The sequence below is a fragment of the Sus scrofa genome, chromosome 8, assembly GCF_000003025.6.
Source record: "Sus scrofa isolate TJ Tabasco breed Duroc chromosome 8, Sscrofa11.1, whole genome shotgun sequence".
NCBI classification, from domain to species: Eukaryota; Metazoa; Chordata; class Mammalia; order Artiodactyla; family Suidae; genus Sus; species Sus scrofa.
This window is the reverse complement of record NC_010450.4, coordinates 83,281,633-83,300,036: the sequence shown is the minus strand read 5'-3', so window position 1 is coordinate 83,300,036 and position 18,404 is coordinate 83,281,633. Positions and strand designations below refer to the sequence as shown.

Here is an 18,404-nt window from a genome sequence, read left to right as displayed (position 1 = left end):
AAAAAATGTTCAACATCAACTACAATGAGTTACCACTTCTCACAGGTCAGAGGGGTCATCATTAACAAGTCAACAAATAAATTCTAGGGAGGTGTGAAGGAAAGGGTACCCTCCTTGATTGTTGGTAGGAATGTAAATTGGTACAACCACTATGGAAAACAGTATGGAGCTACCATACTGTTACTGTATTTGGAAAACTAAATATAGAACTACCATATGATTCAGCAATCCCACTCCTAGGCATATATCCAGACAAAATTTTCACTGAAAAAGATACATGCACCCCTGCATTTGTTCATTGTAGCACTATTCATAGCAGCCAAGACATGGAAACAACCTAAATGTATATCAAGAGATAACTAGATTAAGATGTGTATGTACATAATAGAATATCAGCCACAAAAAGAACAAAATAATGCCATTTGAAGCAACATGGATGGAACTAGAGACTCATACTAAGTGAAGTAAGAAAGACAAATACCATATGATCACTTATCTGGAATCTAATATATGGAACAAATGAACCTATCTACAGAAAAGAAATCATGGACATGGAGAACAGACTTGTGGTTGCCAAGGGGAGAGGGTGGAGGGAGTGAGATGGAGTGGGAATTTGCAGTTAGTAGATGCAAACTTTTGCATTTGGAGTGGATAAGCAATGAGATCCTGCTGTATAGGGGAACTATAATCATGGAACGTGATAAAGGATAATGTGAGAAAAAATATGTATGTATAACTGGGTCACTTTGATGTACAGCAGAAAATGACAGAACATTGTAAATCAACTATAGTTTAAAAAAAAATTTCTTTAAAGGAAATTCCAAGAAAAGCCATAAGGGTGTTAGTCCTAATATCCAGCAGTCACTTGCCCTCCAGATTTCTGTGAAAGGAAAATAAATCCCTATTTGTTTATTTAGATATAAAACACTGGATTTCAGAGTTCCCGTCGTGGCTCGGTGGTTAACGAATCTGACTAGAAACCATGAGGTTGTGGGTTCAATCCCTGGCCTTGCTCAGTGGGTTAAGGAACCAGCATTGCCGTGAACTGTGCTGTAGGTCACAGATACAGCTCAGATCTATTGTTACTGTGGCTCTGGCATAGGCCAGCGGCTACAGCTCCGATTAGACCCCTAGCCTGGGAACCTCCATATGCCGCAGGAGCAGCCCTAGAAAAGGCAAAAAGACAAGACAAAAAAACCCACTGGATTTCTGAGGTGACCTTGGCTCCTTTGCTGCAAGGTCTGTCTCCTTAAAGCCTTTCCATTTCCCTCTGTCAGGTGATCAAGTATATGACCAGCTGGTACCACTTTTCATCTTAGCTTGCTGATTCCTGGACCTCAAACCTAAACAGCTATGAGAACTTTCTCAGTGACCTTGTTTGTTTTTTCCTTCAAGATTCTGGAACCCAGGCCAGGAGAGACTCCTCTATAGGAAAATTTTTACTCTTATCCCTACAGCCTCCTTTACTGGGGTGCTCCTAGCATTAATGCAAGTGTATTAATTCCAGCTCCCAACTTTGCTTGTGCCCAAGTCTGTCTCCCATATCTACACATTTTCAGCTACTGAGACAGACAGCCGTGTCCATCTGTCCCATCTCGTGGAACACAGCCCTAGTGCCTCTGGTTTCTGGTATGATCTGATTTCTGTGCCTGATTTATGTTATCTTGTAAAATTGAAAAGGACTATAAGTTAAACAGCAACAGGTATATCCCTAGATAGGTGTATAGCATTACTTTGTTTCTTAATCTATGTGAGGTGATCAGTCCAAAGCAAAGGTTTTCATTTAAAGGAAACTAGTTTACTGCACAGAATTTTTTGTTAAAATCAGTTAATAGGAGTTCCCGTCGTGGTGCAGTGGTTAACGAATCCGACTAGGAACCATGAGGTTGCGGGTTCGGTCCCTGCCCTTGCTCAGTGGGTTAACGATCCGGCGTTGCCGTGAGCTGTGGTGTAGGTTGCAGACGCGGCTCGGATCCCGCGTTGCTGGGGCTCTGGCGTAGGCCGGTGGCTACAGCTCCGATTCAACCCCTAGCCTGGGAACCTCCATATGCCGAGGGAGCAGCCCAAGAAATAGCAACAACAACAAAAAAGACAAAAGACAAAAAAAAAAATCAGTTAATAATTTGACATTTAAGTATAATATTCAAAGAGAGAGAAGGCCCTAAGACCCACACTGTTCACCTAATATATTTACCCCCTCATCTAAGATTTTCTTTCCTAATTGTGAAAAAGATAATCACAGCAATGGTATGTATTTAAGAAGAGTTGACATTTGAAGATGGCAGAGTAGAACTTAAGTTCACTCATCTCCTGGAGTTCCCGTCATGGCTCAGCGGTTAACAAATCTGACTAGGAACCATGGGGTTGTGAGTTCCATCCCTGGCCTCACTCAAAGGGTTGAGGATCTGGCATTGTGGCTCTGGTGTAGGCTGGTGGCTACAGCTCCAATTGGACCCCTGGCCTGGGAACCTCCATATGTCACAGGTGTGGCCCTGGAAAAAGACAAAAAAAAAAATTTTCAATCACCTCCCATGAGAACACCAAAATCATAACTAACTGCTGAACAACCACCAGAAAAAAAGGCTGGAACCTGCCAAAGAGATAATCCATGTACTCTACATCCAGAGATATAAAGAAGAAACCAGGGAATTCCTGTCATGGCACAGCGGAAATGAATCCAACTAGGAACGATTAAATTGTGGGTTCAATCCCTGGCCTCACACAGTGGGTTAAGGATTTGGTGTTGCTGTGAGCTGTAGTGTAGTTCTCAGATGCAGGTCGGATCTGGTGTTGCTACAGCTGTGATGTAGGGCAGCAGCTGCAGCTCCAATTAGACCACTAGCCTGGGAACCTCCATATGCCGAGGGTGTGGCCCTAAAAAGCAAAAAAAGAAGAAGAAGAAACTGTAAGATGGTGTATATACAGCCAAAAAGCAAAAAAAAAGAAAAAGATAGTATGAAGGGTGCATGTGCAGTATAATCAAATCCTACACACCCTAGGGGGAAGATGCACAAACTGGAGAATAATTATATCAAGGAAGCTCTCCCACAGTCGTGAGAGTTCTGAGCCCATCATATTCCTCAGCCTCAGGGTCTGACATCAGGGGAAGGAGCCCCAAAGATCTTGCTTTGAAGGCCAGCTAAGTTTGATTGCAGCTCCGCAGGATTGAGAAAAAAGGAGACTCCACTCTTACAGAGTACACAAAATGTGTCCTGTGTACTAGGACCCAAGGCAAAGGCAGTGACTTAATAGGAGCCTGGGCCAGACCTACCTGTTGGTCTTAAAGAGTCTCCGAGGGAGGTGAGGGGTAGCTGCTGCTCTTCCTGGGGACATGGACTCTGGTGGTAGAGATTTCAGTGAGGAGGAGTTCAGCAAGAATTTAACAACACCAAGACCTGGCCCCACCCAACAGAGTGTAGGCTTAAGTGCTGGGACACTTCAGACCAAAGAACCAAAATGGTAGAATACATCCCTATCCATAAGTAGACAGGCTGAAGACTTTCTAAGCCCACAGCCATCTCTAGATATGGCCCTGGCCACCAGCAGGCCCAGATCAATCCACCAGTAGTGGGTAGGCAACATCCCCTCACACCAGGAAGCCTGCGCAAGCCTCTAGACCAGCCTCACTCAACAGGGGACAGACACCAGAAGCAAGAAAAATACCTGCAGCCTGGGGAACTGAGTCTGCAAACAAGTTTTAGACAAAAGGAAACAGGATTACATTCCAAAGGAAGGAACAGGATAAAACCCCAAAAGAAAAACTAAATGAAGTGGAGATAGACAATCTGCAAGAGAGACTTCAGAGTAATGATCAGAAAGATAATAAAATATATCAGAAAAAGAATGGATATGTGATAAGTTACAAGAAAATTTTAACAAATAATTAGAAAATATAAAGAACAACCAGAATTGAAGAACAATAACTGAAATGAAATATACACTAGAAGGAATCAATAGCAGAGTAAATGAGGAAGAAGAATGGATAAATGATGTGGATGACAGGAAAGATAGCTAGAAATGGCCTCCATGGAACAAAATTTTAAAAGAACGAAATGACAATCTAAGAGACCTCTGGGACAACATTAAACACACTAACATTTGCATTACTGGGATCCCAGGAGACAACAGAAAGGGCCTGAGAAAATATTTGAAGAGAGAATAGCTGAAAACTTACCTAACATGGGAAATGAAACAGCCATCCAAGTCAAAGAAGCCCAAGGTCCCACACAGGGAAAACCCAAGGAGGAACATGCTGAGACACACAGTAATAAAACTCACAAATATTAAAGACAAAGACAAAATATTCAAAGCAACAGGGGCAAGGCAACAAATAACATACAAGGGAATCTCCATAAGGTTATCAGCTGATTTTGCAGCAAACACTACAGGCTAGCAGGGAGTGGCACAATATATTTAGTGATGAAAGGGGAAAACCTACAAGGTGAGTACAAATGAAAGGTATTTGAAATTAAAAGATCAGCTACTTTACATCTAGAGAGAGACTGCTATATTTAAGCCTCATTGTAACTGCAAACCAAAAAAATCTATCATAGATACATACACAAAAAAGAAAAAGTAATCCAAACACAACTCTATAATAGCTAGCAAATCATAAGAGAACAAAAGAGAATATAAAAAAAAGACCTACAAAAACAAACCCAAAAAAATTAACAAAATGGCAGTAAGATCATACATATTGATAATCACCTTAAATGTAACCAGATTAAGTGCTACCACCAAAAGACAAAGACTGGATACAAAAACAAGACCTGTATATATGCTATTTACAAGAGACCCACTTAAGATCTTGAGACTCATACAGATTCAAACTGAGGGGAAGGAAAAAGGTATTCCATGCATTTTCCATGCGAATAGAAAAATTCCATGTAAAAGAAAGTCTTAAGATCTTGAGACTCATACAGATTCAAAGTGAGGGGAAGGAAAAAGGTATTCCATGCATTTTCCATGCAAATAGAAAAATTCCATGTAAAAGAAAGTTGGAGCATCACTATTTGTATCAGACAAAATAGACTTTAAAATAAACACAAGCTTTATAGTACAGGGAACCATATCAAATCTCTTGTAATGGAACATGATGGAGGATAATGTGAAAAAAAGAATGTATATAAATGCATAACTGGCTCACTTTGCTGTACTGCAGAAATTGACAGAACATTGTAAATCAACTATAATAAAAAACATTTTTTAGGAGTTCCTTCATGGGGCAGCAGAAACGAATCCGAGTAGGAGCCATGAGGTTAATGATCCTAGCCTCACTTAGTGGGTTAACGATCCAGTTGATGCCATGAGCTGTGGTGTAAGTTGCAGACGCAGCTCAAATCTGGCATTGCTGTGGCTGTGGTGCAGGTGGGCAGCTGTAGCTCCAATTGGACCCCTGGCCTGGGAGCCTCCCTCCATATGCCGTAGGAGCAGCCCTAAAAAAATAAATAAATAAATAAATAAACACAAGAGACAAAGGACAGTGCATCATGATCAAGGGATTGATCCAAGAATCTATAACAATTATAAATATATATGCACCCAACACAAGTGCACCTCAATATGTAAGGCAAATGTTAACACATATAAAAGGAGAAATTTACAGTAACACAATAATAATGGGGGATTTTTTTTTTTGGTCTTTTTGCCATTTCTTTGGGCTGCTCCTGCGGCATGTGGAGATTCCCAGGCTAGGGGTCGAATCAGAACTGTAGCCGGGAGTTCCTGTCGTGGCGCAGTGGTTAACGAATCCGACTAGGAACCATGAGGTTGCGGGTTCGGTCCCTGCCCTTGCTCAGTGGGTTAACGATCCGGCGTTGCCGTGAGCTGTGGTGTAGGTTGCAGACGCGGCTCGGATCCCACGTTGCTGTGGCTCTGGAGTAGGCCGGTGGCTACAGCTCCGATTCAACCCCTAGCCTGGGAACCTCCATATGCTGCGGGAGCGGCCCAAGAAATAGCAACAACAACAACAACAACAAAAGACAAAAAAAAAAAAAAAAAAAAAAAAAAAAGAACTGTAGCCGCCAGCCTATGCCAAAGCCACAGCCATGCAGGATCCAAGCCACGTCTGCAACCTACACCACAGCTCACGGCAATGCTGGATCGTTAACCCACTGAGCAAGGGCAGGGACCGAACCCGCAACCTCATGGTTCCTAGTCGGATTCGTTAACCACTGCGCCACGACGGGAACTCCATAATGGGGGATTTTAACACCCCACTTACATCAGTGGAAAGATCATGCTGACAGAAAATCCTTAAGACATGCCTTAAATGACATATTAGACCAGATGGACTTGACACCTATAGAGCATTCCATCCAAAAGTAGCAGAATACATATTCTTTTCAAGTACACATGGAACATTCTTCAGGATAGATCACAAGCTGGGCCACAAAGCAAGTCTTAGTAAATTTAAGAAAACTGAAATTATATCAAGCATCTTGTCTGACCAAAACACCTGTGAGAGTAGAAACACTGTAAGATTAGAAATCACCTACAAGATTGGAAAGAACACATACATGCAGAAGCTAAGCAATAGGCTACTAAACAATGAATGTATCAATGAGGAAATTTATGGGATGTAGTAAAAGCAGTTCTAATAAGTTTATAGTGATAGAGTCACACATCAGAAAACAAGAAAAATTTCAAACAACCTAAACTTACACCTAAAGTAACTAGAGAAATATGAACAAATAAAGCCCAAAGTTAGTAGAAGAAATCATAATGACAAGAGCAAAAATATACTAAGGAAACAATAGAAAAGAGAAATGAAACTAAAAGCTGTTTTGAAAAAACAAAATTGAGGAGCTTCTGTTGTGGTGCAGCAGAAACTAATCCAGGTTATTATCCATTAGGATGCTGGTTTGATCCCTGGCCTCACTCAGTGGGTTAAGGATCTGGCGTTGCCATGAGCTACGGTGTAAGTCACAAATGTGACTCAGATCCCACATTGCTGTGGCTGTGGTGTAGGCCAGCAGCTGTAGCTCCAATTTGACCCTCGCCTGGGAACTTCCAGATGCCTCGGATGCAGCCCTAAAGAAAAAAAAATTGTAAATCTCTAGCAAGATTCATCAAGGAAGAGAGATGGCCCAAATCAATAAAATTGGAAATGCAAAAGGAGGAGTTCCTGTTGTGGTACAGTGGTTATTGAATCTGACTAGGAACCATGAGGTTGGGGGTTGGATCCCTGGCCTCACTCAGTGGGTTAAGGATCCAGTGTTGCCATGAGCTGTGGTGTGGGTTGCAGACTCAGCTCGGATCTGATGTGGCTGTGGCTGTGGTGTAGGCCGGCAGCAGCAGCTCTGATTAGACCCCTAGTCTGGGAACCTCCATATGCCACAGGGGCGGCCCTAGAAAAGACAAAAAAAAAAAAAAAAAAAAAAAAAAAAAAAAAAAAGCAAAAGGAAGGTTACAAGGGACACCAGGGAAATACAAAGGACTACTATATGCCAATAAAATGGACAACATAGAAGAAAAGGACAAATACTTAGGTACAATTTCCCAAGACTGAACCAGGAAAATATATAAAATATAAACAGACCAATTCAGGTACTGAAATTGAATCTGTGAATAAAATACTTGCAGAGGAAGGACCATTTCCAAACTCATTCTATGACGCCAATATCACCCTGATACCAAAACCAAAGATACCACAAAAACAAAAACAAAAACAAACAAACAAAAAAACCCACTACAGGCCAATATCACATAGACAAAATATCCTTAACAAAATACTAGAAAACTGAATCCAGCAATACATTAGAAGGATTATACACCATGATCAAGTGGGATCTATACCAGGGATGTAAGGATATATCAATATCTGCAAATCAGTGTGATATATATACCACATTAACAAGTTGAAGAATAAAAACCATGTGATAATCTCTGTAGCTGCAGAAAAAGCTTCTGACAAAATTCAACATCCATTTAAGGTAAAACAAACTTTCCAGAAGGTGGGCATAGAGAAACCTACCCCAACATCATAAAGGCCATATATGACAAACCTGCTGTCAGACTTTTCACCATTGAGTCTGATGAGCTGAAAAGTTGAAATAATTTCCTCTAAAATCAGGAAGAAGGATGTCCACTTTCACTCCTTTTATTCATCATAGTTTTGGAATCAGAGAAGTAATAAAGAGGATCCAAATTGGAAAAGAAAAAGTAAAGCTGTCACTGTTTGCATATGGCATTGCAGTATACATAGAAAATCCTAAAGATGCTACCAGAAAACTACTAGAGCTCATCAATTAATTTGGTAAAGTTGCAGGATAAAAAATAAATACACAGAAATCTCTTTCACTCCTATATGCTAACAACCAAAGATCAGAAAGAAAAATTAAGGAAATAAGCCTATTTACCACTGGGTCATAAACAATAAAATACTTGAGTAAACCTCCCTCAGGAGACAAAAGACCCATAGTCTGAAAACTATGACACTGATAAAAGAAGTCAAACATGATACAAACAGATGGAAAACTATGTTCTTGGATTCGATGAATCAATATTGTCAAAATGACTATATCACCCAAAGCAATCTACAGATTCAGTGTAATCCTGATCAAATTATCAATGGCATTTTTCACAGAACTGTAACAAAAAAATTTTTAATTTGTAATGGAAACCCAAAAGACCCTGAAGAACAACAGCAATCCTGAGAAAGAAAAATGGAGCCAGAAGAATCAGTGTCCCTGGCTTCAGACTATACTACAAAGCTGTATAATACTTATGGCCAAAATACACACCAGAAACACACACCAGTGGAACAGGATAGAAAGCCCAGAAATAAACCCATGCATAAACTGAACAAAATAGAAATAAACTGACAGCTACATGTAAGAGAATGAAATTAGAACATTCTCTAACACCATACACAAAAATAAACCCAAAACAGATTAAGGACGTAAATGTAAGACCAGATACTATAAACTTCCTAGAAGAGTATGTAGGTATCTTTGACATAAATCGCGGTAATATATTTTTGGATCTGTCTCCAGAGTAATGGAAATAAAAACAAAAATAAATGGGACCTAAGTTTAATACTTAAAAGCTTTTGCAAAGAAAACCATAAACAAAACAAAAAGACATCTTACAGAATGGGAAAAAATATTTGCAAGCAAGGCAACCAAGAGGGGATTAATCCCCAAAATACACAAAAGGTTTGTACAGCTTTCAACAACAAAGTGTGCAGAACTAAATATCTATTTCACCAGACATACAGATGGGCAAAACAAAGCACATGAAAAAAGATGTTCAATATTGCTATTAGAGAAATATAAATCAAAACTACAATGAGGTACCAGTCAGAATGGCCATCATCAAAAATTCTACAGGATTTCCTGTCATGGCTCAGCGGAAACGAATCTGACTAGCATCCATGAGGACGCAGGTTTGATCCCTGGCCTCACTCAGTGGGTTAAGGATCCAGGGTTGCTCTGGGCTGTGATGTAGGTCACAAATGTGGCTCAGATTCCACAATGCTGTGGCTGTGGTGTAGATCAGCAGCTACAGCTCCAATTTGACCCCTAGTCTGGGAACCTCCGTATGCTGCAGGTGCAGCCCTGAAAAAAAATAAAATAAAATAAATGCTAAAGAGAGTGTGAAGGCAAACTTCCTACATGTTGGTGGGAATGCGAATTGGTACAGCCACTATAAAGAACAACATGGAGGTTCCCTAAAATCTAAAAACAGAGCCACCATATGATCTTGCAACCCCACTCCTGAGCATATATCTGGACAAAAACCTAACTTGAAAAGATATATGCACCTCAGTGTTCATTGCAGCACTATTTACAATAGCCAAGACCTGGAAACATTGACAGACAGTATCCACTGACAGACATTTACAGAGTCTCTTTGTGGACTTACAGAGAGAAAACAAATTTATGGTTACTAAAGGGGAAAGGTTGGGGAGAAGAACAAATTAGAAATTTGGGATTAACATATACACACTACTATATATAAAATAAACAAGGACCTACTGTATAACACAGGAAACTATACTCAATATAATAACCTACATGGGCACAGAATCTCAAAAAAAATAAATAAAAGGAATGTGTGTGTATATAAACTTAATCACTTTGCTACACACATGAAGCAAACATAATATTGTAAATCAATTTTTTTTTTCTTTTTCTTTTTAGGGCTCCACTTGCAACATATGGAGGTTCCCAGGCTAGGAGTTGAATCAGAGCTACAGCTGCCGGCCTACACCATAGCTCACAGTAACGCAGGATCCTTAACCCACTGAGCAAGGCCAGGGATCGAACCTGCAACCTCATGGTTCCTGGCCGGATTTGTTTCCACTGCGCCATGACGGAACTCCCAATTTTTTTTTTTAAGCCGAATTTTAAACTCTGGTTTCCCTAATGAATTCAAAATTAAGGTAAAAAACTTTAACTTGATGTTCATACCAACATCTGTAGCTTCACTATTCTGAATAAGTCCATGATTCACATTTGGGAGGTGCTTATGAATGAAGTTAGGTCTGTGAAAGGCAGTTGGTTTTCTTCCTCTTTTGTCATTTATTTACATTCTCAGATCATTCCCTAAGCCTGCACTTAAGAACAAAAATTAAGTGAAACAGAGTGGAAGGCAGGCCCTTCTGATTAAAGAAAATTTTTATTAGAGAAACCCTGAATAGGGCACTTCTTGTGGGCTACTGCTAAGTCTTTTTATTCATCCATTTCAAATGACCAGTGAATTCTGCAATGGCTTCAGCCAGCACCAACAGACACCTCTCTTGCTTTCCTCCCTATGGACTCCTTGAAAGAGGCACTGGCACTCAGACAGCTAACAACTGCTCTCCGCTTCCTTTCTCCCTCTGACCCCTCATATTCCTCCAAGATTCTGTGATAATTTACTCACCTCCTCAGGCAGCCCCCAATCACTGGGCTGTATGACTTACATCTTCCTTCCCAGGATGCTGCCTCTGCACACTTTTGTCACCTATCAACCCTGCACTGAACGAAGCCTTCGTTTCGGGCTCCTCTTCCTGAGGAAGCCATTCTAAAATGATAAAGTCCAAATAGTACGTAAATGAGTTTTGACTAGCAATATTCTTAGGTGACTTGGTTTAATGAAGAAATAGTCTTGAGAAACTTGGGTGTTCAGAGTATTTAAACGTTAATAGTTGCTACCCTTTGTTTTCAAATAAAACTTTAAAATTGGAGTTCCCGTCGTGGCTCAGTGGTTAACAAACCTGACTAGCATCCATGAGGACGCTGGTTCAATCCCTGGCCTCGCTCAGTGGGTCAACGATCCAGCATTGCCATGAGATGTGATGTAGGTTGCAGAGGAGGCTTGGATTTGATGTGGCTGTGGCTCTGGTGCATGCCGGCAGCTGCTGTTCCAGTTAGACCCCTAGCCTGGGAACCTCCATATGCCATGGGTGTGGCCCTAAAAAGACAAAAAAAAAAAAAAAAGAAGAATTTATCTAGCTTAAAAAAATAAAAGTGCCATGTAATCTAGATATTATTCTTAGAATATTCTACACATTCCCATTTCATTTAATGACCATGAGAAAAATGATAGGACTAATTCTGAAACCACTGAGAGATAGGCTCAAATCCAAATTCTACCACTTACTAGTTTCAAGTAAGTAGGTACAAGAATAGTTCCTATCCCATAGACTATAAATCCCATGTGGCATTTAACGGCACAAACCAGATTATTTGCTGACTGGATAAAAACTATGGAAACCAACCCTTCATTTCAGAGGTTTACTTAAATTCCTCTTAAGATTTATAGGCTCTATTACTTGGTTAAAACCCTAGAACCAAAGAATCACAAGCAGAATCAAGAGACAAAATTTAATATATGCACACAGTTTTATATATAATGCAGCATCACACCATGTAGGGCATTTACTCTTATTTTATACATTCAGATATGTTTGAAACACTTCTTAAGGCTACAAAACAGAACATAGAAAAATAAACAGGAATATATTCAACACTTACAAAAAGTGATATGATAAAGAATATAAAGTACTATTTTCCTTTCAACACTTCAAAAGATGTATATATACTTTTTTTACAAGTAACATCACAAATGATCACATCTTCACATGCTTTTAAGTATTATTTGTACTCAGTGTAAGGCTATTATCATTTTTCATACATAAATTTTTTCTAGCTCTGTAACAATGCAATTCTTAATCCATTCAAGTAAATTCAACCCCAGAGTTGCTGTTTCCCAGCATTAAGACATGCACCCACCCCTCTTCTAGGATTTCCTAAAAACTTGTATTTCAGGGGAAAAACAAAACAAAACAAAATTAGTGGGAAATCCCAATTAGTGGGAGAATAAGTGGCTGACACTAGTAGCAAAACCTTAGTTCTTTGAAATTGACATGGAACGGAACCATTATTAAGATTTTAAACAAAAACACAATAGCATTTAGACATTAAATAGGAAGCAAAATACAGTAAACAGAAATAGTGTAGCCAAATATGCATTCTCTTCAGCTACACTACAATGGACCTTGCTTAGTACCCATAAGTGAAAGACTATGGTTACCTCATCTAAAACTAAAGGTAAAATAAATGAGGCATAAATAAATATTGCTAGTTTCTAGGATGGCTGAATGTTTTCTAAACCAGAAATGGCTAGAAAGGAACTTTATTGCACCAAGTTAATCATAAGCCAAGTTTGCAGTTCACAGGCATTATTCAACCTTGAGTCACAAAGGAAACACACTGCAAGAATAGAGTTCGCATCAAATACGACGATGTTATCAGTAGGGAACACCCACTCCTGCCAGGCCGAGGCAGGGTTTGAGCTTAGGTCAGCCATGAAAATGAACATAGACGTTATGAGGAAACAGAACGAGGACCACACAGATGCTACTAGCATCCTGCTACCAACAGGTACGTGGAACAAGAATCAAAGATTTAGTGGAGGCAGAATCAAAGATTTATGTGAGAGGAAATGAAGAAAAATAGACACAATACTGAAAGAAAAGGGGCTGGAATCAAGTTTTGCCAAAGCAACTGAAACAAAAAGAACAGGTGAGCTTTGGTCATTCTAAACATCTGTTCTTCAAAATGCGTATGATCATAATATAGGAGTTCCATAATTTCCAACTCAAAATACAAGTGATTCTCACTTCTAAGTTTCTGCTTTTCCTTAAAACATTTTATCTCATGTACTACATATGATGGATGACTCAGTTAAAAATAAAGGGGGGGAGAAAAGGTTGCTTGGCCCTAGTTTGACTTCTGCATAAGGCAAAAACTCCTGGACTAATATATTCAAAACAAATCTAAAGGGAAAAAAAAACAACAACAACAAACACAAACTGACCTTCATGCAAAGACTGATAATTTTAAAACCAATTGCCAAGGACAGAGTTCTTTTATTCTTATTCCAGAGGTCACTGAGTAAAGTACCAACTTTTCTGAAGTTCTCTTTCAGCACTGTTTCCATCTTGTCAGGGAGGCAAGTATGGGAAACAGGAAGCAAATCAGCACTTCCTTCAGGAACTATAGAGTTCTCGAGTATTCTGTTACTCAATTGAGGTAAGACAGAGTGACAGTGAAGAAATAAACAGCACTCTTTCCTATCCAATTTTTAGCATTTCCAGAAGAAACTAAGGAGATCAAATCCCAGCCAATAAAACAAAGGACACAAGAAAGAGCAATTTCTTTTGGACTCCTGAGATCAAACTTACACTGAACTTTCAAATCTGGTCATTATATCTAACTGTAATTCTCATAAATTATCAAGTAAGCTAATCCTACATGAAAAAGCATGAGCTGAAAGTATAGGACCCTCTCATCTTCTCATTCCGTAACAACTGTTAACTACAAAAAAAAAAAAAAAAAAAAAAATCACTTAAACAGCATCTTCCTCAGTTGTTCTAGCTTTGAGGATGACAACAGAAATTCCTTTCAACAGGCTCTCTCAAGAGTTTTCTTTTCCACGCAACTATCCCAGTCTTTACAAATTTTTACCTAGCACCATCATAATAAAATGCTATCTTTCAAAGTGCTCTCCAAAATCCTGTTACAAAGACATCTAAATGCTAATCACTACTCAAATCAGCAGTTACACAGACATTAGGTAATTAAAACAACACAGAGGTAAATAACCAATATTACAGTACAGTGGAGATTCACTAAGCCTAGCTGGCATCCAAACATTCCTGCAGGTTATCAGAGAACCCAGAAAACTCATCTGCTTCAGTTTGTCAAATTCAAGTGAATTGTATTTGCTTTTAAAGTAATTTGCTTAAAAAAAAATTTACTTTTGGCTAAGTATATTACACATGGCATGCAACGAGAAATTACATTATTTGCATAGCACTCAAACTTCCTGATTGAAAGAGAACATAAAAAAAAAAAAAGGTAGACTTTCACACTGGTATTTACAAATAAGAAATATAAGCTACAGTTATTTTTACATAGTAACACAGATGAATGAATACTGTGCTAATTCAGAGATAAAAATCTCCAAATAGGAACAGAGTGCAACATGCAAAGGGAGAGTCTAGTGAATACTGCAGAGACTGGAAGGAAGCAGGATTAGAGACGTCACTGAAGGGATAACAAGCTATCAAATGCAAAGCAAATCCATTGTCTAGCAGCATCCTCTAGAAAAGAACTCCAAGTCACAATCATCCTTTTTCATACAATAGTTCCAGCTGTGACAAACTGAACATGCAAATGTAAAGTGGTACACATAACCAATGGTGCAAAAACAAAACAAAGTAACTCCATAGAAACCTGTCAAGCTTAAAAATTTTTAACATTTCTTCTCACAAAATATTTAAATCTGTCAGTGCATTAGTGTTAAAGTGGCATTAAAAAACTTCTGCAGTTTTAACAGATGCAGATTATTTTCAAAATGCATAGCATCTACATTTCTTTCGAGTAGGCACCATGATATTTACACCAGTGCTAAGAATTCTTGGTGGGAACAGCCATTTCATTAATTTTTCTATTATTTCTTAAACACCTGTTCTTGTATGCAATCTCAAGTCCAACAAATACTCACCAAAATTCAAAAATATACCCTATGAATATTAAAAGAACTATATACAACATATCTAAGACACAGGTTAATAGGCTGCCTTATGTGTAATATTAAAGAGAAGACATTATTCAAGTTTGACAGATATTGAGATGAAAGGCCTTTGGGTTGGAAGCATTTCAAAAGACAACAGTGTTTTAGGCTAAGAATTGTTTGAGCCCAGTTTATGACTAAGGCATTGCATAATAAAATATACATTTCTATTTGGTGCAATGTTATGTTTTGGAATCTATAGTGTGTCAAATGGTATATTCTGTCACTTCAGTAAACACTATAAAGCACACATTTCCAACATTTGAAATTAAACTTATATAAGGAAAAAAACAAACACTAAATCTATAATGTTTTATATTAAGCTGTTTATAAAAAATACTTTAACAAACTTATTCTCTACTTTTTATGGGGACAGTCACCCGATAAATAGACAGATTTGAACAAAGAAAAAATGCCAACACCTGCCCCCTTGAACGCATATCCAAAATCTCTTGTCCAGAATGAGAGTAAGGGTAAAGGGGGAGGAGAGGAGAGCGTTCCGATTTGGGTTTTTATTTGTAATGTATTTTTTAAAGCCTTCAGAAACACTCCACCTCAGAAAGTGTTTCTGCTCTAAAATCCCATCAAGTGTGTTGTCCACGGTGGCCGTCTCCCATCCCTGATCTCCTCCTGTCCCCCCTGTAGGGCCGGCCTCTGACATTGCGGTGGTACTGAAAGCCTTCGTCTCGGCTCCTGCTGGGCTGCCCTTTCCAGGACTCCTCCCCTCTGGCGTGCTGATAGCCTCCCCTGCTGGCATAGCCCCAATCACTTTTGTACTTCCTGCCTCCGTACGTCTGGTTATAGAACTGCTTGGATCTACCACTCCTCAGAATGTTAGACACTTCGTTCTCGTCCTCTGAACTCTCTTCTTTTGGTCTCTGCACTCTGCTGTCCACAGAGTTGGCCCCACTGACCACTTCAGCAGCAGTCTTAGCATCTTTCACTTTTTCTGGTTTTTCTTTCAGACTTAGAATGGTCCTCTTTGGCTCAAGTTCACCAGGCAGGGTTTCCCTTTCTCTGTTTAGAACTGGAGTGGGAAGACGAGCCATTCCCTCTGCCTCGGGAGGGGTGGGAGCCAATGCCACATCCGCCGTAGGTGTCTGGGACGACCGCTCCGCCCGGCCCTCGTGCTCGCTCACGCTCGCTTCAGGGAGAGAATGTGTGTCTTCACCTCTGGCCTCCGGAAACTCATCTGCTGCTGAAACTGGAGCGCATTCTTTAGACAGATTCAGATTTTCCAGGGGCAGATCCAAGTCTCCTTTCTCATCAGCAGGCAGAACAATATTCTGCCTCATGACTGGATTCTCTATGAACCCCTGGAAAGGGTACCCATACCAGACGTGAGGAAAGAAAGGAGGTGCAATGGGAACCGGGCCTAAGAATGGGTTCGGGCCAAAGGATGGCTGTGGGAACATGTTCTTGCCACTCAGGGACTCTTCATATTCTGCATGAAGAAGCTGCCCAGAGCTCTCAGATTCTAGGTCTGCCGCCTGATAAGACAACTGTCCGTGACTTTCAGACACCTGAGATGGAGAGATGACCAAAGGTGAAGAAAATGCCGGCGGTCCAATCTCTGCCTGGGGCATCTGACCGTTAACACTGGCCTCAGTCTGCATGGGAAAGTGTGCATCCGGACAGGTACAATCGCTTTCACTCTGAGCAGAAGGAGCTTCTGGGAACCAGGGGTTCTGAGGATACATGGGGACAGGGACCTTTGGGTACATCCTGCAGGCTGCCAGGTAGGCCTGATGCAAAGGGTACAGGTAAGAATGGGGGGCCCACATAGGACAGCTGTATGCCTAGAAGAGACAAAAAACAGGAAGATAAACAAAATGGGAGGGGGAAGAAGCTTAGAGTGGGCTCTCAGATAAGCTTCTCATGCCTCAAAGACCATCAACTCCAGTCCAAATACTAGCTCACCAAAATACACAACATGAAAAAGAACTACAAAATTAAGTCACCGTTGTTAGGACTGCACTGCCTGTTCCTTTCCTAAAACCGATCAAGTCCTGATAGAGAGGTTTCGCAGCATGCAAAGAAAGGAACCCACCCCCAGCTTATCAGGATGATTAATTCCGTCCTTTAGATAGAAGTGCACAGAAATAACGGGGGCTGATACATTATCTCAAAACCACCACCAGCAATCAAGCTTCCACTCTCTCAAACATCAGCTGCTCAGCTTGAGCTCCATTCATGTCCTGGCTCTACCACTGTGACCCCATGCCAACCAGTTACCCAGTCTGGATGCGTTCTACCATAAAAACACTGCCACACAGACAGCTGAGCCTCAGAATTTGGACTGCAGCTGGAGGATCCCCAGAGCACTCCAACTGTAAGGCTTACAGTTAGACCTCTGGTCAGAGAAGGATCAACACCAAAAATGAAATACTCCAAACCCCTCCCTGGCAAAAAGTTCAGCTAAACAACAAAACACCAAGAAAAATGTACTAGCTAATTGGCTAATTAACCAATAAGCTACAGCCAGTACTACCTAGATAAACAGGAACTAGGCAATGAATGCAGAAGATGGAGAAAATAATCAAGTCTCCTTTTATGAACTGGTCAAAAGGCCAATGAAGGCAGGGCAATTTGTTTCCTCACTTAACAGCCCAGAACCCACAGAAATGAATCCAAGAAAGGAGACCACACAGCACTGACAGCTCTTTCTAAGATTAGACTGACCCAGAGTTCCTGTCATGGCTGAGCGGTAACAAACCCAACTAGTATCCATGAGGACACAGGTTCGATCCCCAGCCTCATTCAGTGGGTTAAAATCTGGCACTGCCGTGAACTGTGGTATATATAGGTCAAGATGCAGCTCAGATCCTGCATTGCTGTGGCTGTGGTGTAGGTTAGCAGCTGCAGCTCCAATTGGACCCCTAGCCTGGGAACTTCCATATGCTGCAGGTGTGGTCCTAAAAAGCAAAAACAAAACAAAACAAAAAGACTAGGCTGGCCACCTCCCAGAGGTGCCTGTGCTCTGCCTGCGAGCCCCACCTTCCCTAGGAGCAGGTGCACAAGTGGCCTCCCCTCAGGCTTTCAGCAACTGAGGCAGGCAGGAGGGCATCATCTCCACCCACAAAGGAAAACAGCTAGGCTCAGACACACTCAGTGACGTGCCCAGGATCATACAGCTAAAAAAGTGCAGGGGCAAAACTTGAAACCCAGACCTTTCACTTAATTCCTCACAGAGGTGTTCCCACTAGGCTATTTATCAGATATATTCACAGGGTTAATACTACTACCAATTAAAAGGAAAAGCAAGCAAAACTGGAGCCTCACTCACCACAACTAAACTGTATGGCACTGGAAATGCTATTTCTTAAAATAAGGAG

At 40.5% G+C, this 18,404-nt stretch overlaps 1 protein-coding gene across 1 annotated transcript in view; it reads right to left on the bottom strand.

Annotated features, from left to right (window-relative positions):
• The window catches only part of OTUD4 (OTU deubiquitinase 4), a 47,479-nt gene continuing 40,874 nt past the window's right edge, over window positions 11,800-18,404 (bottom strand). Inside the window, exon 21 of the mRNA XM_021100662.1 lies at window positions 11,800-16,868. Coding sequence (XP_020956321.1) covers window positions 15,654-16,868 — 1,215 coding nt within the window. The 3' untranslated portion in view covers window positions 11,800-15,653. The remainder of the gene's footprint in view (window positions 16,869-18,404) is intronic.